This window comes from Stegostoma tigrinum, chromosome 7 (genome assembly GCF_030684315.1).
Source record: "Stegostoma tigrinum isolate sSteTig4 chromosome 7, sSteTig4.hap1, whole genome shotgun sequence".
NCBI lineage: Eukaryota > Metazoa > Chordata > Chondrichthyes > Orectolobiformes > Stegostomatidae > Stegostoma > Stegostoma tigrinum.
The window spans coordinates 47,994,498-48,018,011 of NC_081360.1; the positions used below are offsets into that span (position 1 = coordinate 47,994,498).

A 23,514-nucleotide genomic window follows, 5' to 3' on the forward strand; every position below is an offset into this window, starting at 1 on the left:
ACATGAAGTTTATAAGCAATGTATTATGTAATCTGCTGTTAGTATGTAAAGTGTTTTTTTAAAATCATATTCATGAATTTACTTTAAATTACCCATTTTTAATGCTGATCTCGTGCAGGTTAATGTTTGTGGCACACAGTTGAGCTTTTCATGACACTTGAATTCTACACGTTCATAGTATACAATACAAAATCAGTCTTTTTTCAATATTAGACTATTGTCTCGATTTGTTTCTAAAATTTGAAATATGCAGGTTAAAATTTAATGACTACTGGCAATTTGACATAAACTATTTGTACCGAGGATGGTAGGGAGTTATTCATCGTAGTTGAATATATGCTTCTGACTACATTATTTGAGTTTTATGTTACAAGTTTTCGACTTTAAAGCATGCATTGCAATCACGAGTTGTTCTCTCCTTAGTGATGCAGCTTGCAGAAGTAAATATTTCAAATTACTTGGCAAGACATTGTACTCTCACCAAATGTGAACATAAAAGGTCGATGATCCTTGTTGTAAATTGTGATGTTGGGAATTTTATAAAATTAACTTTGATTCAAACTTCTTCCTGGTTTTATATCAGGAATAATAGTGGTTAAAATTTCTTCCGTGTCAGAAGTGTGCATAATTTTTATTTCTGAAATGAAGCCCTAATTTGTATTATATAGGGACCTTCAAAATTATTGGGCACTGCGTAATTGTCTTGTAGAAACAAGGATTTACATCTCTTTCATTGTTATTTATTTCTCAAAAGCTGAAATTTACTTTTCAGCCCAGTAGAGGCAAATGATAGAGACAGCAGCTAATGTTAATGGAGCACTTCCTATCACCTGAAGAGAAACAAAATGCTAAATTTCTTTGTACGTTCCACATGCACACCTTTAAAGGAAATGGCATTGAATGGAATGTAGTTTGTTTGAAGGATAGGAACAGGAGTGTACTATTTATTTCCTTCCTTGAGTTTTTTTCTGCCTGTTTGTTTTGCCACAGTTTTATCAAATTGGGAGTTTATTTTTAAAGCATTAAGAATGACTTTGGTTATTCAATTATATGCTTTGATATCAAGTTAATAGTATTTTATTATCTCTAGTTTAATTTTAAAACTTGTACTTAAATTGTATTTTGAGTAACCACATAAATTATGTAGTAATAAATATACTTTTTTACATGAAGAGGTGAATTTATGTACCACTGCTGCCATAGTAGTCTTTCACTCTCCCCAGACTGTTTGAAGTGCAATATAATGATTGTGTTGCATAATTGACTGTGTTGTTCACTGCTGTATATGTGCTGATTGAAAAGTCAAGTTAGGTGGTGTGAAATGAGTTACCTTGGAAAAGGGGTATAGCATGCAGTGAACAAAGTTTGCATTTTTGATTAAGACCATTGCAAGTAGGATCATAAGCTTACTGCTTAAAGCTGTTAGGTAATATGAGTATATTAGCTTTCTGAAATCTTGGAAGTCTGATGTAACATTGCCGCTGTTTTAGGCCGAAACTTTGTATTTGGTGACTAAAAACCAATTCAGATTAAAATAAGTCTCTGTTTAACCAAATGATAATAGATATTAAAATAATAACCTGTAGTTCTGGCGGTCTTACTTTTTTAATATATGATTGAATATAATCCATATTGGTTGGTACCTTTATTGTGGGGACACACTAAATCCACTGGGTGGAATCTTGTCTTTGCCGGTGTTCAACACAGCTATAACAGTGGTGGGGAGTGCATTGAGTGGCTACCTGCCAGTGGACTATAGAGGCCATAAGGGGCAACTAAGGCTCTATCTTGCCTCGATCAAGCAGCAAGTCTTTAAGATTTCATTGCACCGACTGGTTGTGATGATGGGGTCCATCCTTAAGTAGGTCACTGGGGCCATTGGAGGCCCTTGTCTGCCAGAAACCATAAAGAGCCCCAGGTTACCTTATCCTCATCATCTTTCAAACTTGCATGCCAACCCCTTCTTCCCTCCCCCTGCCCTCCTATTAACCAATCCAAATACTTCCAAAGCTCTAATTCTTTGCAATTTGCATCCTTAACACTTTAAGCCAGTTTCAGCATTAGTCCTGTAATTGCTACCAGTGCACCTTAAGCTGGCAACCTCTGATTGGCTGACAGAAAACTTTGAAGAGGAGCTTCATGCCACTAGTTAGAAATTCAGCTTATTGCTTCTAATTAAATGTCTACAGAGCTGTTCTTGTCCTGGACCAGCTCTGCCCTGGCCTTTAATCCAGCGGGGAGTATAGAGCCCATGGTTCTCTTACAATTGAGCTCATAGTACCAATATGGAGACCTTATGATATAAAATTGTATGTACAATAAAATAACCTTATGGTCAGGAAGGAATTTTTTTTCTGCCTATGTTAATTATGGACACATTTTGTTAAATGCTGTTATTAACTTTGAATACTTCAGGATATTTAGTGAGGGAAACACCGATGAGTAACCATATTGACTTAAAACCTCTTCCACTATGAAAGATAAATTTTCTAATCCCTCACTTTATCATGCTCTGATAAACATCTTTGAGGTTGTCATCATGTGTCACATTTCCTTGCATGGCCATCTTTGACATTGCAGACCCCTTGTAAAACAGCATATGGGTAATCACGTAATATTGTATTCCTGTCCTCCTACATAAGCTAAACTCTGATTTATTATGGTTACATTTATGAGTGTTCAATCAAGGAAAATTACTTCATGCTTACAATGGTTTATTATTAACAAATGAACACAATGTTGGCATATTTCTCTTGTTTTTTGAGCTGGGTATTTTTGAGTTCTCGAAATTTAAATTCAAGCTTAGCTTTGATGACACAATTTTAAAGCTTATTTTCACCCATGTCCTGAAGTACCCTCATTGAACAAGGCAAAAATACTGGAAAAATTATGTAGCAACATCCTTTTGGATAGATATTTGAACATTAAAAATGCTATTGTTAAGTATTTCATTTTAAGATTAATATAGTCATTTATATAAGTAACATGCCATATGTTTTTTTCTTTTTATTTCAGTCATTCTGACCAACGTGAATCTCTTTAAAAGAATTTTAATATCTGAAAACATTTAATTGATTTTTGAATTGAAAGTTTGAGTACCAATGTACATACTGTGAAAATGTCATGAGCAACGCTTGTCTAACATTCTGAAAAATGCTGTTTGTGCCCTTTTGGGTCAATAAATTCAATTATATTCTCAGATCATGTATCCAAAATGTTGCCTCAGACATCCTAAATGAGAAGAGATGTCGCTGGGCTCACAGTGACAAGATTACTTCATCTAAAATCAATACCACCTTCAAAATCTGTATCAAAAATTGCTGCTTTGCATTGATAACAGGAGTTACTTTATCTCTGGTTTCCTAAATGGGTATCCAATATCAGGATAAGGTTGATTGTATATGTGACATGTCAAGTGATATGAAGCGAAGTTTCCCTGAAGCCTGATACTGTATCAAAGGGACGTGCATCTCTCCTGTAATCCATCTTCTTAAAAACAATTAATTTTCCTTTGGCCTTCTACTGACAGAAAGGGACGAAGGCACCTCAGGCTGCTGGCAAGATCCACACAGATTTCGAGAAGGGCTTCATTATGGCTGATGTAATGAAATTTGAAGATTTTAAAGCTGAAGGCAGTGAAACTGCTGTCAAGGTGAGAGTGCTCTTGCAGCTTTTTAGACGTTTCTTTAAATTAAGAGAAGTCTGCAGTGATAAGTGACCATGGCAGTCACATTCACTTTCAGAATGGTTGTTGATACAAAGGTGTTATAGATTTACACTGGGGAAAGAATTGTCCTAGTTCTCTTATAAAAGACATGACAAGGTAACAGAGTCCAAGAATGAATGGCAGCTGAAAAGCACAGGTACTGTACTGTAAAATCACATCAAAGGCTTTAAGACTAGTCTGCATTTTAGAGTTGTTAGATATTTTTGTTGAATTAAAATGATAAATTGTCCTTTTTATTCCACTATTGGAAAATCCAGTGTCTCTTTCCGAGGTGAGTCAACATAGTACATGGATCAGTATTTTACAGTGGGATATCATTTTAAAGATGTCAGCATTTTCTTTCAATGCAAGATGAGTTTATAAGATATAAACATATAAGATTTTGAAGAGCCTTGATGCTGAACGAATGCTTGCCTTCATGGGGAAATTGAAAACTAAGGGGCAGAGGTTTAAAATAAGATGTCTCCCATTTTGAGATGGAGATAAGAAGGAATTTCTTCTGCGAATCATTAATATTTGCTCTCTGGGGTAGAGAATTCCAATGAAGACTGAATGCTTGAATATATTTAAGGTAGAGTTTGAGAGATTTTGATTTACATGGGAGCCAAGGGATATGGAGGGCAGGCAGGAAAGTGGAATTAGGGCACAATCGGATCAGCCATGATCTTATTGAATGGCATGGTAAGTTTGAGGGGTTCGATAACCTACTTCTATTTTACATGTTCTCTTTTCCCTTTATTTCAGTGAATTGATCATTTTTAAAATTTGTTCAAATGATTGTGTTTCTTATCTAATTTTCTGATAGCTTGCTATTTAACCGGGCTGTAAAATAATATTTTTGCTTTGTTACGTCAACAGGTACAATTTACCTTCATGTTTGAGTACTGAATCCAATCGGTTATATTCCTTACAGAGTACGTCATTGCACTATAAATGCTTAGGAAAAAAAATCTTGTCTCAAAATTTGGTTATGCATTAACTGAACCAAAGAATGGCTTCCAGTAATGATTTTATTCGTTGGGGTAGTGTAGAGTAAAGTGACAAGTATCTCTACTAAACTGCGAATTAATATTTTTAATCCTAGCTTTTAAGAATCTAAGATTCCATTAAGCTGTAATGTACTTTAAAACAATAGATACCGAATAGTTAATCTGCTTTCTAAACACTAGATGGCAGTTTCAGTACAAAGACATTATTTTCCCCCTTAAGCTACTAATGACACCTGCATAGTTTAGAACATAGAACATAGAACATTACAGCACAGTACAGGCCCTTCGGCCCTTGATGTTGTGCCGACCTGTCATACCGATCTCAAGCCCATCTAACCCACACTATTCCATCTACGTCCAAATGTTTGTCCAATGATGACTTAAATGTACCTAAAATTGGCGAATCTACTACTGTTGCAGGCAAAGCAATCCATTCCCTTACTACTCTCTGAGTAAAGAAACTACCTCTGACATCTGTCCTATAGCTTTCACCCCTCAATTTAAAGCTATGCCCCTTCGTGCTCGCCGTCACCATTCTAGGAAAAAGGCTCTCCCTATCCACCCTATCTAACCCTCTGATTATTTTATATGTTTCAATTAAGTCACCTCTCAACCTTCTTCTCTCTAATGAAAACAGCCTCAAGTCCCTCAGCCTTTCCTCGTAAGACTTTCCCTCCATACCAGGCAACATCCTAGTAAATCTCTTCTGCACCCTTTCCAAAGCTTCCACATCCTTCTTATAACGCGGTGACCAGAACTGTACACAATACTCCAAGTGCGGCCACACCAGAGTTTTGTACAGCTGCAGCATAACCTCTTGGTTCCGGAACTCGATCCCTCTATTAATAAAAGCTAAAACACTGTATGCCTTCTTAACAGCCCTGTCAACCTGGGTGGCAACTTTCAAGGATCTGTGTACATGGACATCGAGATCTCTCTGCTCATCTACACTGCTAAGAATCTTACCATTAGCCCTGTACTTTGCCTTCCGGTTACTCCTACCAAAGTGCATCACCTCACACTTGTCTGCATTAAACTCCATTTGCCACCTCTCAGCCCAGCTCTGCAGCTTATCTATGTGTCCAAGGAAAGTAGACTTTAAATAGACTTAGCAGGGATTTGTGGTCCGTAATTATTGCAAATTTACATTTGTAAAGGTGTTGGTGGAATTTCCTGACACCAAATATGACTTCCAAAGCTTCTTTCTTTGTCTGGGCATATTTACGCCATGCATTAGCCAAAGTCCAGGCTGTATGCGCTATTCGGCATTCCTCTCCATTGGGTCACCTAGGAGCCAATACTATCCTGTTTATTTCTGTTAATTGACAAAAGTTATTCCACTGTAGAAAGTAATCATATTTGGTTTTTAAAAATTTATTACTGACTATTTGCACTTCTATCAACATCATTGAAATTCAATTTATATTTTGAAAATAATAGAAAAAGACCCTGCCAATGTGCAATTCAAATGATTTTGTGCATTATATAAAAGAATCAAATGCATTCATATAACATATTTGACAAAACTTCCTTGTGAGCACAGATGCCATGTTATATAACTGACTGATATTTATTGTGGGAGAAAAGGCTTTGAATCCATTGGACATTGGCACCAGTCCTGGGAGAGGAGGGAACTTTTCTGATGGGATGGGTCCACTTGAATCATGCTGGGACTAGAGTCCTGGTGAATCGCATAACTAGGCTGTGGATAGGGCTTTAAAGTAAAGAGTGGTGATGAGAGCGTTCAGTTGGATGGACAGTTATGGAAAATATTAAGAGGGGCCAGGCTCAGCAAAGGTTATTAAAGTTTTACGACCAAGTAATAGGACAGAGAGTATGGAAAGGGTCAGAAATCTAACTTCAGGTACAGCAGATTAAGGGACAGCTATGAGAAGGCAACAGTCAACACAGGACTGGGAGTGTGTACTTAACTGCGCGCAGTACACAAAACAAGATAAATCAGCTTGTAGTATAGATTGAAATTGGCGGATACAACATTGTGGAAATCTCAGAGTTGTGGCTACAAGGGGATCAGGGCTGGAAACTAAATACCTAAGGATACTATTGAAAGTATAGCTAGATGGGCAGAGGCAGTGGGATTGCCTTGTTAGTGAGACGTGAAATTAAATCAACGCTAAGAAGTGACATAGAGTCAGGATGGGTCGAATCTACGTTGGTAGAGTTGAAGACCCTGATAGGACCTTTGTCCTGGCCTCCTGGCAGTAACAAGGATGTGAGGAAGAAAATAAATCAGGAGATAGAAAAATCATATAAGAAAGGCAGTATTGCGAAAAGCATGGAGGACTTCCATATGTAGGTGGACTGAGTAAATCAAGTTGGAAGGAGAGACAACAAAAGGAATTTGTGGAATGTTGACAAAATGGTTTTTTTGAGGAGCTTGTCGTAGAGCCCACAACAGAACAGGAAGTTGTGGATTTGGTGATGTGTAGTGAGGCAGACTTGATTAGGGAGCTTGCGGTGAAAGAACCCCTTGGGGTCACTGACCATAATATGATAGAATTCTACCTGCAGTTTGAGAGGGAGAAGCTGGAATCAGGTGTTACAGTATTACAATTGAGTAATAGTAACTACAATGACATGATGGAAGAGCTGGCCAGAGTTAATTGGAAGGGGAGCCTATCAGGGAAGACGGTGGAGCAGCAATGGCAGGAGTTTCTGGGGGTAATTCAGGAGGCACAGCAGAAATTCATTGCAAGGAAGAAAAAAAACACAGCAAGAGGAGGATGTGGCTGACAAGGGAAATGAGGAACAGAATAAAAGGAAAAGAAAGGATAATTTTAAAAAAGCAATAAGGAGGTGGAAGATGAAACTTGAGAGTAAGTGAGCTCATAATATTAGACAAGATTGCAAGAGTTTTATTAGATAGCAAAAAGAAAAGAGGAATACAAGAGTGGACGCTAGACTGCTGGAAATTAAGGCAGGAGCAGTAATAATGGGGAAAAAAGAAATGGCAGTAGAACAGAATAGGTACTTTGCATCAGTCTTTGTGTTAGAAGACAGCAGTATACCAGAACCTCAAGCGAGTCAGTGGCAGGGGAGAAAGTGGCCATCACCAAGGAGAAGTACTGGGGAAGCTGAAAGATCTGAAGGCAAATAAATCGTCTAGACCAGATTAACTGCACCCCATATTTCTGAAAGAGATTGTAGAGGGAATGGTGTGATCAGGGAATGTTCCAGAGGATTGGAAAATGACTAATGTAACGCCCCTATTTAAGAAGGGAGGTGGGGGGCAGAAAACAGTAAACTCCAAGCCAGTTAGCCTGACCTCACTTGTTGGTAAGATTTTAAGAGTCCGTTATTAAAGACAGCATACTTGGAAGTGCATTATAAAATAGGGCCGAGTCAGCGCGGTTTCGTCAAAGAGACGTCATGCCTGACAAATGTTAGCATTCTTTAAGGAGGGAATGAGCAAGTTAGGCAAAGGAGAGCCAGTAAATGTGATTTATCTGGCTTTCTACAGACCTTTGACAAGATGCAAAAGAAGGCTGTGAAATAAAATGAGAGTCCGTGATGTTAGGGGCAAGGTACCAGCATGGATAGAGGATTCGCTGACTGGCAGAAAGCAGAGTGTGGCATTAAAGGCACTTTTTTTAGGATGGCAGCTGGTGACTAGTAGAATTCTGCATGGGATCCTTGTGGAACTACAACTTTTCATGTTGCCCATTAACAGTCTGGATGAAGGAACTGAGGGCATTGTTGCTAAGTTTACAAATAACACAAAGATTGGTATGGGGACAAGTAATGTGGAGGAAACAGGGAGGCTGCAGAAGGACTTGAACAAGCCAGGAGAGTTAGAACAAAAAACAAAAGAAAGAACAAAGAAAATTACAGCACAGGAATAAACCCTGCAGTCCTCCAAGCCTGCACTGACATGCTGCCCATCACAACTAAAACCCCCTACCTTTCCGGGGACCATATCCCTGTATTCCCATCCTATTCATGTATTTGTCAAGACGCCCTTTAAACAACACTGTAGTATCTACCTCCCCTGGCAGCAAGTTCCAGGCACCCACCACCTCTGGGTAAAAACAAAACCTTGCCTCATAAATCACCTTTAAACCTTGCCCTTCACACCTTAAACCTATGGCCCCTGGTAACTGATTCTTCCACCCTGGGAAAAAGCTTCAGACTGTCCACTCTGTCCATGTCCTTCATAATCTTATAGACCTCTATCAGGTCGCCCCTCAGCCTCCGCCGTTCCAGTGAGAACAACCCAAGTTTCTCCAACCTCTCCTCATAACTAATGCCCTCCATACCAGGCAACATTCTGGTAAATCATTTCTGTACCCTCTCCATAGCCACCACATCCTCCTCGTATGTGGCAACCAGAATTGAACGCAATATTCCAAATGCGGCCTAACAAAGGTTATAAAGCTGCAACATTACTTGCCAATTTTTAAACTCAGTGCCTCGGCCAATGAAGGCAAGCATGGCTTATGCCTTGTTGACTGCCTTTTCCAGCTGCGTTGTTACTTTCAGTGACCTATGTACCTGTACACCCAGATCCCTCCGCCTATCAGTACTCTTAAGGGTTCTGCCATTTACTGTATATGTTCCATCTGGATTAGACCTGAAATGCATTACCTCATTTTTCCAGATTTATCTCCATCTGCCCAAGTTACCAACCAATCTATATCCAGCTGTATCCTTTGATGGTCCTCATCGCTATCCACAATTCCTCCAACCTTTGTATCATTGGCACACTTACTAATTAGACCAATTACATTCTTCTCCAAATCATTTATATATATATATATAAAACAAACAGCAAAGGTCCCAACACTGATCCCTAAGGAATGTCACTAGTCATAGCCCTCCATTCAGAAACACACCATTCCACTGCAACCCTCTGTCTCCTATGACCGAGCCAATTTTTTATCCATCTTGCAAGCTCACCTCTGACTCCGTGCGACTCTGCCTTCTGTATCAGCCTGCCACGAGGGACCTTGTCAAAGGCCTTACTGAAGTCCATGCAGACAGCATCCATTGCCCTATGCTCATCGATCATCTTTGTCACTTCCTCAAAAAACTCAGACAAGTTACTGAGACACAACCTCCCTTTTACAAAACCATGTTGCCTTTCGCTAATATGCCCACTGATTCCCAGAGGGAGTAAATCCTGTCTCGAAGAATCCTGTCCAATAATTTCCCTACCACTGAAGTAAGATTCACCGACCTGTAATTAGCTGGATTATTTTTGGCACCCTTCTCAAACAAAGGAACAACATTGGCTATTCTCCAATCCTCTGGCACCTCCCCTGTAGACAGTGAGGATATGAAAATTTCCCTCAAGGCCACAGTAATTTCTTCCCTTGCCTCTCTCCATATTCCACATCATATACCATCAGGCACAGGGGACTTGTCTACCTTGATGTTTTTCAAGACCCCCAATATCTCCTCAACATGACCCAAAATATTTACGCGCACTTGCCCAGATTCAGTTTCCACCAAATCCTTCTCTATGGTGAATACTGACGCAAAGTACTCATTTATTATCTCGCCCATTTCCTCTGGCTCCACACACAAATTCCCTTCCCTGTCCTTGATTGGGCTAACCCTCTCCCTGGCTATCCTCTTTCTCTTTATTTATGTATAAAAGGCCTTGGGATTTTCCTTAATCCTGTTGGCCAATGACTTTTCATGACCCCTTTTTAGCCCTTCTGACTCCTTGTTTAAGGTTCGTTCGACTTTCCTTGTAAGATTTTAAGAGTCCGTTATTAAAGACAGCATACTTGGAAGTGCCTTATAAAATAGGGCTGAGTCAGCGCGGTTTCGTCAAAGGGACGTCATGCCTGACAAATGTTAGCATTCTTTAAGGAGGGAATGAGCAAGTTAGGCAAAGGAGAGCCAGTAAATGTGATTTATCTTGCTTCGTGTATTCCCAGCCTCCTAGCCTTGATAAATGCTTCCTTTAAAGTAAATTGGTAAGGAAGTGGCAGATGGAATACAGTGTGGGAAGATGTGCAGCAATGCACTTTCGTAGGAAGAACAGAGGCATAGAATATTTACTAAATGCGGAATGGTTTTAGAAATCTGAAGTATAAAGGGACTTTGGACTCCTGGTTCACGATTCTCTTAAGATTAACATGCATATTCGGTTGGCAGTTAGGAAGGCAAATGCAATGCTGGCATTCATTTCAAGAGAGCTGGAATGCAAGAATATGAATGTACTGCTAAGGATATGTAAAGCTCTGGCCAGAGCAATTGTGAGCAATTTCCCCTTTATTCATTCACAGGATGAGGGCATCACTGGCCAGGCAGCATTTATTGCCCATCCCTAATCGCCCAAAGGACAATTAAGAGTCACCCACATTGCTGTAGATCTGGGGTCACATGTAGGCGAGACCAGGTGAGGGTGGCAGTTTCCTTCCCTAAAGGATACTAGTAAACCAGATGGGTTTTTCTGACAATCATCAATGGATTCACATTCTGAAACACACAATGAAACTTACAGAATACTGAGAGGTCTGGATAGAGTAGACAAGGAGAAGATATTCCATTAGTGGGAGAGACTATGCCCAAGGGTACAGCCTCAGTGTGAAGGGAAAATCTTTCTGAACTGAGATGAGGAGGAATTTCTTCAGCCAGAGTGTGGTGGTGGCGTGGAACTCATTGCCGCAAATGGCTGTGGAAGCCAAGTCGTTGAGTGTATTTAAGACTGGGATAGATAGGTTCTTTATTAATAAGGGATTCAAGGGTGATTCAGGGCAGGGGAGTGGGGCTGTTGAACATATCAGCCATTAGAACATAGAACATAGAATGATACAGCGCAGAACAGGCCCTTCGGCCCTCGATGTTGCGCTGACCTGTGAGCTAATCTAAGCCCATCCCCCTACACTATCTCATCAATATTCGTATGCTTATCCTAGGTCTGTTTAAATGCCCTTAATGTGGCTGACTTAACTACATTGGCAGGCAGGGTGTTCCACACCCTTACCACTCTCTGAGTAAAGAACCTGCCTCTGACATGTGTATTGTATCTATCACCCCTCAATTTGTAGCTATGCCCCCTCGTACAAGCTGATGTCATCATCCTCAGGAAAAGATTCTCACTGTTCACCCTATCTAATCCTCTGATCATCTTGTATGTCTCTATTAAATCCCCTCTTCTCCTCCTTCTCTCCAATGAGAACAGACCCAAGTCCCTCAGCCTTTCTTCATAGGGCCTGCACTCCAGACCAGGCAACATCCTGGTAAATCCCCTCTGCACCTTTTCCAATGCTCCCACATCCTTCCTGTAATGGGGCGACCAGAACTGAATGCAGTTTTCCAGGTGAGGCCGGACTAGCGTTTTGTACAGTTGCAGCATGACATCGGCTCCGGAACTCAATCCCTCTAGCAATAAAACCTACCACACCATAAGCCTTCTTAACAGCACTACCAACCTGGGCGGCAATTTTCAGGGATCTATTATGTACATGGATACCAAGATCCCTCCGCACATCCACACTACCAAGAATCTTTCCATTGACCCAGTATTCTGCCTTCCTCTTATTCTTCCCAAAGTGAATCACCTCACGTTTATCCGCATTGAACTCCATTTGCCACCTTTCAGCCCAATTCTGCAGTTTATCCGAGCCTCCCTGCAACCTGCAACATTCTTCCACACTGTCCACTCCCCGCTGTCATCTGCAAACTTACTAACTCATCCACCTATGCCTGTGTCAAGTCATTTATAAAAATGACCAACACCAATGGTCCCAAAACAAATCCTTGAGGCACTAGTAACCAGACTCCACGCGGAATATTTTCCATCAACCACCACTCGTTGCCTTCTTACAGAAAGCCAGTTTCTAATCCAAACTGCTAAATCTCCCTCAATCCTGTGCCTCTATTTTCTCCAATAGCCTACCATGTGGAACCTTATCAAAGGCTTTACTGAAGTCCACGTACACCACGTCAACTGCCCTACCTTCATCCACATGCTTGGTCACCTTCTCAAAAAACTCAATGAGGTTTGTGAGACACGACCTGCCCTTGACGAATCCATGTTGACTATCTCCAATCAAATTGTTGGTTGCTAGATGATTATAAATCCTATCTCCTATAATCCTTTCCAAAACTTTTCCTACAACAGACGTAAGTCTCACAGGTCTATAATTACCTGGGTCATCTCTAAGGCCCTTCTTGAAGAAGGGCACAACATTTGCAATCTTCCAGTCCTCTGGTACTAAATATTAAATATTGGTGGAGCAGAATGGCCTTATTCTGCACCTGCTTTATGATCATAGTAGATAATTTTTCTCGACTTGTGGCACAACTAAAAGATTCCAGTTTTTCAGATTCTGATTTTGCAATATATTAAGTTTTGTTGTAAATTATAAAATTGATGATGTTCTAACTAGCTATTCCCATATATGAACCTGATTGGTGAGCAAAATAATAAAAGTAAATATTGTTTGCAAGTCATAACACGTTTGTTTTATGATCCACTTAAACTACATTGTTTTTAATGTAGACTATTAATGGTATGAAAAATAGATTTAGATTTCCCATTATATTGTCAGCTATTGCTGTTCAGATATTTGCGTAAATATCTTAAATTGTGATATCTTCTGTTATCTCCTTCAGCATCAACTTACAGAGTGGGTGCATCTCAAAGTATGATCAACCTGTTAAAAAAGTTAGGATTGAAGATCTGTTGTGGCACAGACATGGGTGCTAAAGTTTGCCATTTCCTGAATTCTTTCTCCAGTTGTCACATTCCTTAGGGCCAATATATGTTTGTAACTTGACAAGTACTGCTGTAATAAAATCTTATCTCTAAAGGGTAGTATTATCTGGTTCATTATTTTTAAAAATATGTCCAGCCTAGGAAGTAACAATTATGTGTCACCATTGGCTGACAAACCAGAAGTACCTGCCTCTTGACTATCTTGATCTGTTGCCAGTCATTTGGATGTAAAAGAAAGAAGCCTGGATTATTTGCAGCTTTGTCGCCCTCAAACCCTGTGTCCTGTTTGCATGACATTGCTCTGAATAGGTTGTCTCCATGTTTTTCTACATTTCAATAGTGGCAAGGCTTCATGACTACTTCACTTTCTATAAAGCACTTTAGAATATCCTAAGTGTATGATAAAAACAGAAGACTTAAGAACAAGAGTATATGTTAACTTAGCGAAAACCATTTTCTAGCGAAGAAAGTTCCACAGTCCTATAAACGTTCTGAAAGAAAAGAAAACTTTTCACTGTCTTAAAAGCAAGACATTTTGTTCTTAAACTGTGTCCTTTTGTTCTAGACCTTTCTACTATGGGAAACATTCTCTCAGAATCCACCATGTCAGGTCCCCTCAGGATTTTATATGTTTTAACAAGATCACTTCTGATTCTTCTAAAATCCAATCATCCATTCTAAAATCATCATTTCTTTATAAAATTAGTCCTTCATTTCAAAATGGATTGCATGAACCTTCTCTGAGTGGCTTCAAACACAGTTATATCCTTAGACAGAAAACCAAAATAACTGTGGATATTGGATATTGGAAATCAAAAACCAAAACAGAAATTGCTGGAAAACTCTGCAGGTCTGATGGCATTTGTGGAGAGAAATCAGAGATGACTTTTAGGGTTCAGCACACCTTCTTAAGAAATGATGGTAGCGAGGAAAAGGATGGTTTTTACGTAGCTGACATGATGTAGAGGAGACATTGGGGAAGTGAAACACAAAAACTGGGTGACCGCTTTGCAGAACACATCTGCGTTCGGTCCACAGTCAAGACCCTGAGCTTCCTGTTGTTTGACATTCCAACACACTACTGGGTTGCTTGACCAACATCTCTGTCTGCAGTGCTCTGAACAGCATCTCATTTTCCACTTGGGAATCCTGCAGTCTTCTGCATTTAATATCAAGTTCAACAATTTCAGGGCTTGAGCACCATTCCTCATATATTCCCCACCCCCATATACCGGGCCTTGCCATCACATGGCTACCATACACAACCCATTGTTTGCTACTAATAGTCCTCATTAACAGCTATTCATTCTGCTAGGCTGGTCTTTGTCCACTTCTTTTCTGTCCAACTGTTTTTCTCTCTCTTAAGATCTATCCCTTCCTATTGTTTATTCTCCCCTGCCTCCACAGATGTTAAAATATTTATAATATTTAGTACCAGAGGACTGGAAGATTGCAAATGTTGTGCCCTTCTTCAAGAAGGGCCTTAGAGATGACCCAGGTAATTATAGACCTGTGAGACTTACGTCTGTTGTAGGAAAAGTTTTGGAAAGGATTATAGGAGATAGGATTTATAATCATCTAGCAACCAACAATTTGATTGGAGATAGTCAACATGGATTCGTCAAGGGCAGGTCGTGTCTCACAAACCTCATTGAGTTTTTTGAGAAGGTGACCAAGCATGTGGATGAAGGTAGGGCAGTTGACGTGGTGTACGTGGACTTCAGTATTTATAATCACCCAGTTTTTGTGTTTCACTTCCCCAATGTCTCCTCTACATTTCCATCAACCACCACTCGTTGCCTTCTTACAGAAAGCCAGTTTCTAATCCAAACTGCTAAATCTCCCTCAATCCTGTGCCTCTATTTTCTCCAATAGCCTACCATGTGGAACCTTATCAAAGGCTTTACTGAAGTCCACGTACACCACGTCAACTGCCCTACCTTCATCCACATGCTTGGTCACCTTCTCAAAAAACTCAATGAGGTTTGTGAGACACGACCTGCCCTTGACGAATCCATGTTGACTATCTCCAATCAAATTGTTGGTTGCTAGATGATTATAAATCCTATCTCCTATAATCCTTTCCAAAACTTTTCCTACAACAGATGTCAGGCTCACAGGTCTATAATTACCTGGGTCATCTCTAAGGCCCTTCTTGAAGAAGGGCACAACATTTGCAATCTTCCAGTCCTCTGGTACTAAATATTAAATATTGGTGATATTTTATAATTAAAATAAATAATAGTCTCCCTTTCTCAAAGGAGACCAAAATTTAACACAGTACTCTAAATGTTGTCACTCCACAGTCACATACAACCGCAGTAAAATTCCCTACACTAACATTCCACCCCCTCCTGCAATAAACATTGCATTGGTCATTCTGATCATCTGTACTGCAAACTAACTTCTTGTTGTTTGTGTACCAGAACATCCAGATCCCTCTGTACCTCCAGGTCTACAGTCTCTCTCCATTTAAATAATCTAGTGCTTTTTTGTTCATCCTACCAAATTGGACAAGTTCACATTTTCTACATTATGCTCATCTGTTAATTATTTACCCACTTACATAACAACTTACATATGTCCAAATAATTGTTGTTCCCAACCTAACCACCGCTGAAAAGAAGCAAAGTTGAAGCTTTTCGCTTTCCATTCATCAGGACTGAAACATATACATTGGAAAGGAAAGAGTGATTTATATGGCTTGAGAAGAGAATGCTTATTGGTTGCACTATTTTCAGCATGGCGATACAGCAGGAGCTGTGGATTAGTTAAATTCAGACAAGGCAAATCTTCCCATGGCCAAGTTGACAGGACAGCAAGGATCGGCTATATCTGGAACCTTTTTCTGAGTGCAAAAGGAGAAATGTGTAAACATATTTCTCAAGCATGGCGGCTCAGTGGTTAGCACTGCTGCCTCATGGTACCAGGGACCCAGGTTTGATTCTAGCCCTGGGCGACGCTGTGTGGACTTTGCATGTTCTCCCCGTGTCTACGTGGGTTTCCTCCGGGTGCTCTGATTTCCTCCCACAGTCCAAAGATGTGCACATGACGAATTGGCCAAGCTAAATTTCCCATAGTGTCTAGCAATATGCAGGTTAGGTGGAAAATGCAGGATTTCAGAGATGGTATAGGGGATATGTCTGGGTGGGATGCTCATTGAAGGGTCGGTGTAGACAGAATGGGCCAAATGGTCTGCTTGCACACTATAGGAATTCTATCAGTTTGCCTATTTAGCAGGAGATTTGATTTCTGTAATCCTGTGCTGGCTTTATTTAATAATTGGCTTTTGAATTCATCAATGCATAATTTTGATTTATAATGTAATCACATAAAAATGTGAGGTTAACTTTTCATTATTCCGTTATGAAATGTTTTCTGTTACTTGGTAGGTTGATTTTGAAAATTATTTTGCAGTGATATCCAAACTGCTTGAAATGTATCCAACAGGTTTTTAAACTGGTAAAATACTTTGTAGTTGATAGTTGCGTGACAGTCATAGCCTTCCACTATGTCTTGAGAAAAGCTAAGGGAGCCTCTGACTGCAAATGTTTGAATTGCTTCCTGAGGTGAGGATGCACATATGATTTGGTAAACATTCCTAAGGAAAATGTTGAATTAAGTCACACTTTTACCATTACTTTAAATCTAAATGTTCAAAGGATTCAGAAAACCTTTTGCAGATTCTACATTAATCAGTGTTATGTTTATATTATTTTACTGCATGGCTCAATTAGCAGCTAGAGCTTTCTGAATGCTTTAGCAAGTTTCACTAACATACTTAAAAGTATTTCTAGATTTTATTTGCATTTTACGATCTTTAATTTAAACTTCTCTCTTTGCCTTTTTTGTTTCACTTGAGCTTCCTGCACCTTTCTGTGCAATGCTCATCTCTGCCAGGTCTGCAATACCTGAGAGGGAATAGAAGAGCTAGTACATTATGTGTAAATCCTATTGCTAGTACAGTAGTAATTCGGTTGTCAGTCCCCTCCAGTTCCAACATGTGGCTAGCAATAATCATAAATGGCAAATCAAGGAATGCCCAAGGTTTCATACCTGCCTCAATCAAAAATGTAAAGCTTCAGGTGATAGCATACTATCTAACTTAGTTAATTACTTTGGAACACAATTGCTAGTTTAAGTGCAATCATCACTGATCTTCCATTTTGCTTGAAGCTGTTGGATTACTTGATCACAACAATACTATTTTCTGGACTTTTCAAAACTATCCCTTACTCTGGGATTTTTCGATTTTGCTGTGCCACAGTCATCTTGTCAAACAGATAACATTGAATAGTTGGCAGTTTTCTTTTGGGTGTGAGGAACATGTGACCCTGTTAAGTTTTTCCAAGTTTATTTAAGAAACATTTATGATAAAGATTATCCTACTAAAGGCCTATGAGAAGCAATGAAGTAGGACACAAATAAAGCTGAAATAAGGGCACTTGTGCTTTGTCTTTCAAAATAAATTTAACCAAAATCATGTAACATAATTCTATTTTTAAGTAAGTTAGTTATACTTACTAGCTTTCATGTAATGTCTTACTAGCTTTCATGTAATGTCTTTTACCCTCAACTGGCTCAATGGCTTAATATATGGAGTAACAACTCCATGTTTGAATCATTTATTGGCTTTAGCAACAATTATGTATTTTCCGTTGTTCAGCCCTTTGTTTCAGTCAATGACATTTGCTGCTGTGATTGTAACTTCCTATGGTTCCTGCTTTCTTTTCATTCAATAATTAGAAGTAAAGCCTGCTTATGCCTCGACAATATTCAACCTAAGTCTTGCTTGTTCCTTCTCTTCAAAAGCATCCTTAAAATCTACTTCTACAATCGAGCTTCTGTCACAACCCATAATCTTTCATAAATTTCATCTTTTTTTTCTATATTTGTTAAGCACTTCGCAATTTTCTGTTGAGCTTACGGTGCTATATGGTATGTTATTTTGAATTCAAAATAAATTTATATTGACATGCATCATAGAAAATAATTTGTATGAAGAAATATACTTTTGAAGGATATCATAAGAGCCATTTAAAGGGACTTACATTATATCTCCTCCATAAATTTAGGTTTATCTGGAAAAATCAATAAAGGAAAGCATTTTGCACTACTGGTTTGACTAATAACACTTAATGTTTGGTCTATGAACTTCACTTTGAATGGTTCTGGTAGGGCTTTGTAGTCAACAGGGATGTTGCATTATTAGCCGTCATATCTGATTGTGAAATGCTGGCCTTTCCAGATGGCTGCTTTCAAGTGCAAATGAACTGATTGCACACTATCTAGCTTAATACATATTTAGGATTCACAAATCGTCATTAATTTTTTAAAATATTTTTCTGCAATGTAAAAAGCTTAGACTAAGTCGTTTCTTGAATATTAGGACAGTTGGTCTTTTGATTAGTACAGACAAAAAACCGGAGTCTACAAATTAAGAAATAGTATCTAAGTAATGCTGTTGCACTTTGCAGAACATTTTAAATGTATATTGATATTCTATTAAAATATATTTTTCTTTAATGTATTTATTGCTATTTGAACGCCATATTTATTTATATATCATGTTTTTGCAGATTTTCACTTGAATTTTCTTTGAACTATATTTGTCTGTTATACACATGTTTTGTTATTTCTATATCTGTAATTTAAGTGTCAAATTGATAAGAGTTCTGCTTATCATAATCACGAATGCGCAAACAATTTTGTCATAAAAGCAACTTGAAACTCGCGTATATCTTACAGTTTGTGCAGATGACTTATTTTCAGCTGGTAAATGAGGAAATAAAATTGCTGTTTTTCTTTTCAATATTAAACATTATTGGACTAAACTTTCCAAAAAGGAATGGGTAAGATGAGCACCATAAACATACTTTGGAGTGGACAACCTCAAATTGGCATCTCTGATTCTAAGCAGTGATTTTCCAGTCTTTGTTTTGCCATTTGTGTTGTTACCAGGCATGTTTTGAGGAAGATAGGTGGAAAATTTTGGAAGAGTTAACTTAAATCCCATTTTAGACTAAAGATTCAAGATTGCCTGTAGCAGAATTTGTAGATCTCTGATGTCTGCAACCCAGCTAAGGTTTACTTTAGTAATACAATAGCCCTCCTACAGAGAATATTTGCTCGCGAGTTGAGGGTCTCACTGCCTGACCCTATTTGCCCATTGGACATTTAAGAGTCTACCACATTGCTGTGGGCCTGGAGTCACATGTAGGCCAGACCAGGTAAGGATGGCAGTTTCTTTCCATGAAGGGCATTAGTGAACCAGATGTTTCATTTTCCCCCAACAATTGACAATGTTTTCATGATCATCATTAAATCTTCCAGATTTTTTTACTGAGTTCAAATTCTGTCATCTGCCGTGTGGGATTTGAACCGGGGACCCTGGACATTACCTGGGTTTCTAGATTAACAGTCTAAACAGTCCAAAAGTACCACTCAGATCCTAGCTGATTAATTAATTTTATAGTTTTCTTGTATTGTAATTTAACTTTGGGGAAGAATATGTATTATTAAATCTTTATTAAGATAATTCAGTGTAAGCCATAATTCATTTGTATTCTTGCCTGAGTCCCATTCTTCTCCACAGTTTGAGCACAAAGTAAAGCATGACAGACCCATGCAGCGCTGAAAGAGTGCTGCACTGTTGGAGATGTTATCTTTCTGTTGAGTCAGTAAACTGTGGCCCTGTCTGCCAGCTCAGGTGGATGAAAAGGACTATGTCACTAGGTAGAAGAGCAGGGGTCTTCCTCCTGGTGTCTTGGTTAATTATTTATACTTCAGTTATCATCACAGAAACAGATAAACTTGTCATCATGCTGTTGATGACTGTGCACAAAATGGCAGTGGCCTACATTTCCTACATTACAATAGCTACAGTTCAGAATTGCTTGCCTGATTGTAAAACACTTTGAGATATCTGGTGGTGTGAAAAATGCTACAAAATGCAAATCTTTTTCCTTTATTTCAGAAGTGTCTTTAATTATGAGTTTTGATTTTGTTCTGGTATCTCACTTATACATTTGCTGCATTTTTTGAGTTGCTTATTTGATTGTAAAACTGAAAATTTCAATTTTTTTTTAAAAACGGAAGAAATATTCTCAAATTATATGCCTTTTGTAAAATCTCTTATGCTTCCTGTTTGTTCATTTCAGATCTTGGAAACTAATTGCAGAATGAATAAAATTGCTGCTAGATTTGTTTGGGTTGGGAGATAAGCTGAAACTGAATTGTTTATGAAAGCAATGTATATTTGTACATAATTTATGTTGTGATTGTTTTAACTATATCCATTTTGTAATTGTTTTCAGAGTGCTGGAAAATACAGACAACAAGGCAGAAATTACGTTGTTGAAGATGGAGACATTATCTTTTTCAAATTCAATACTCCCCAGCAAGCAAAAAAGAAGTGAATTTAGCGTACAGCTGACTCCTGTCATAAACAATAGAACATAATGGCCATGAAGTTGTAGACATTCAAACATGCAAATAAAAGGACTTAACTGTATCAGGGACTATATAAGGACAGTTTGTTAACTGGCAACAATTTGCATAAATTGGAACTTTGACAGGATTCTGCTTATTAATATTATATTTGTGGATTTAACTATGTTCTCAAGCAACTGAACTATTATTGAATTTTCTGTTAATTTCTTTTGGATATATTTGGCTGTAAATCATGATTCAGACCTGTCTAGGGACAGCCTGTCCTTCCTTTAATTATACCCCTCATGTTTGTTCTGGTTTGAGATAATGTTATTCCAATGAAAATGTAGGTTCACTAAATGTCGACAGCTTTAATTTAAGATTAGAGCTCTACTCTAAATTGGAACATTTCAAGAACCATATTACTCTCATGATACTTCATTAATCTCCATCATGAGATGCCAAATCTGACATATTTGACAGAAAAGACAATACCACTTGCTCCATTCTGAATCTACAGATAATGCATGTTTTACAGTACTCCAGATGTTTACAGTCAATAAAACATTTGACAAAAACAGTCTTGGTGTGTTTGGGGATGTCTGTATTGACTGACTGTGGTGTGTTGAATGTGATATGGCACCTGGTGGTTGCTGATTACAGAATTTAAAGACGTGTGTATGATACAGTAACTGTCACTGTGGGCAGCTTTTATTATAATTCAGAAGTGGTTCTTTTCATTAAAAGATAAAGATTAGGGTACTGTGATTTATTGAAAGCATGAATAGGTGGACATTTGTTGTGAGAATAAGTAGTTTCATGTCTGTATTATGAGAGTTCATGATCTGGATGCGTGTGATGCAGAAGCACAAATTTATGCTTTTTGGCAGAATTTTGATTTCTGTATACAACTAGGAGATCCACCTCAGTGGTTTGCTTTTATTCCTTTACAGTTGACCTCTTTAGATATTTATAAATGCATTTTGCAGTGTTAGTGATTAAAGCTCCTTTCTACTACAATAATACATTTGTCACTGGATATACTTTATGTATTGCCTTTGCTTAATTCCTAAGTTAGTTTGAAATGCTGGCTTCTAACTTTTGCAAATATTTATCATATACCCTTCATTAAATTCACTCACTTAGAATGAATTTGCTGTTTAAGTTTTTTGTGTGAAGTCAGTCAAAAACTAAAGCTCAGAATTCAGGCTAGTCAGCATCTGAAAGAGAAAGAAATCACTGAAGGTTCATATTGAAACATTATCATGTGCTTTTCTCTTTAACATGCTAATTGATCAATATATTCCTGCCATTTGCACTTTAGGTATGCTGCTAGTGGACATTAATGGTCTGTTTTTAACTCTGTAAATGGATAAACTATGATTAAGTCAAAATCTCTTTGCTCCAGACCTGTGTAATGACATTGAGAAATCCAGCCTGCTCTTCATCCACCATAAAACTTCTGTTGAAATTTGCAAGGGAACAGTAATGGGAACAATTTTATTCCTGTGACTGCTGGTGGAAATGACGTATGTGTAACTGAAATGAAACTTACCTCTTACTCTATTAACAGGAGAAGCTTCTTCTATAGCCTTACATATATAGACCAAACTACTGTCTCACTATTTTGGACTTGTTAGTGGTGGAAGCATTTACTGCTGTAGGGACCATCCATGATTTGTGCTTCCCCAATATTTATAGGTCAGAAGTACACCAGTTTAATGCTAAACAAAAACAAATTATCTGGAAAAACTCAGCAGGCCTGGCAGCATCTGTGAACAAGAAAACAGAGTTTACTTTTTATGTCCGTTTCTGAGGAAGGGTCACCCGACCTGAAACGTGAAGGCTGTTTTCTCTTTCACAGTTGCTGCCAGACCTGCTGAGCTTTTCCAGCAACTTTGTTTTTGTTCCTGATTTACAGCCTCTGCAGTTCTTTTGGTTTTTATCCAGTTTACATGCTGTCAACCATAGTAGATCTTCACGGTACGAGTATTTGAAGGGAACTGAATAAGAAAAGCTTCTGCAAGCAAATAGAATCTCACATCCAGTAAATTTAATGCCATTTTACATTATCACCTGTCTGATCTGTTATAGTAATTGCAACTGCAAGTGTTATGACATATCATGCAAGAGGCCCATCTGAATGCCCATAACATCTCACTGTTCAATGTGAGAAAAATCGCAGGTTGGAAGGCCTTCAAGCAGTTGATAATGTTACTTTTTTATTCAGAAACAAGAAGAGTGATGACAAAGAAACAGAAGAGCTGCATTTGCTTTTGGTGGTAATCTGGCACTACTTGACTTTTGATCAAAAACAAATTTATGGTCACAAATGATTATCTCACCCACCTTGCATTTTTTGGAATTGGGTGGCATTTCAGTCATAGTGAAGGTGATGTTCTCCAGCTATATGATCCCATCTTCCTCCTTTGAAGACTGCTGCCAGCAGAGCACCTAAGAATTAAGTGACACACTGATGCATACTGCAAGCAGCTCAGTGAGGATGTTTCAGGACAACTCACTCTGGGTTGTCAATATTTTACTGATCTGTAAGAAATGACATCCAAGACTATAGACTCTGGGCTTCCTCCATTTCCTGAGGCAACTTGCAGCTGTGACTTCTTCCTGTAGAGGCTGTTTGATAGACACTGGAGATTGCTAATGGCCCTAGA

At 38.5% G+C, this 23,514-nt stretch overlaps 1 protein-coding gene across 3 annotated transcripts in view; it reads left to right on the top strand.

Moving 5' to 3' along the window:
- ola1 (Obg-like ATPase 1) overlaps nt 1–21,420 on the top strand; it is a 203,930-nt gene extending 182,510 nt beyond the window's left edge. For all 3 annotated transcript variants that reach the window (XM_048535257.2, XM_048535258.2, XM_059647216.1), the window contains 2 exons: nt 3,530–3,652; nt 20,728–21,420. In XM_048535257.2, the coding sequence (XP_048391214.1) occupies nt 3,530–3,652; nt 20,728–20,829 (225 nt within the window). In that variant the 3' untranslated portion in view covers nt 20,830–21,420. The remainder of the gene's footprint in view (nt 1–3,529; nt 3,653–20,727) is intronic.
- Nucleotides 21,421–23,514: the final 2,094 nt, after the last annotated feature.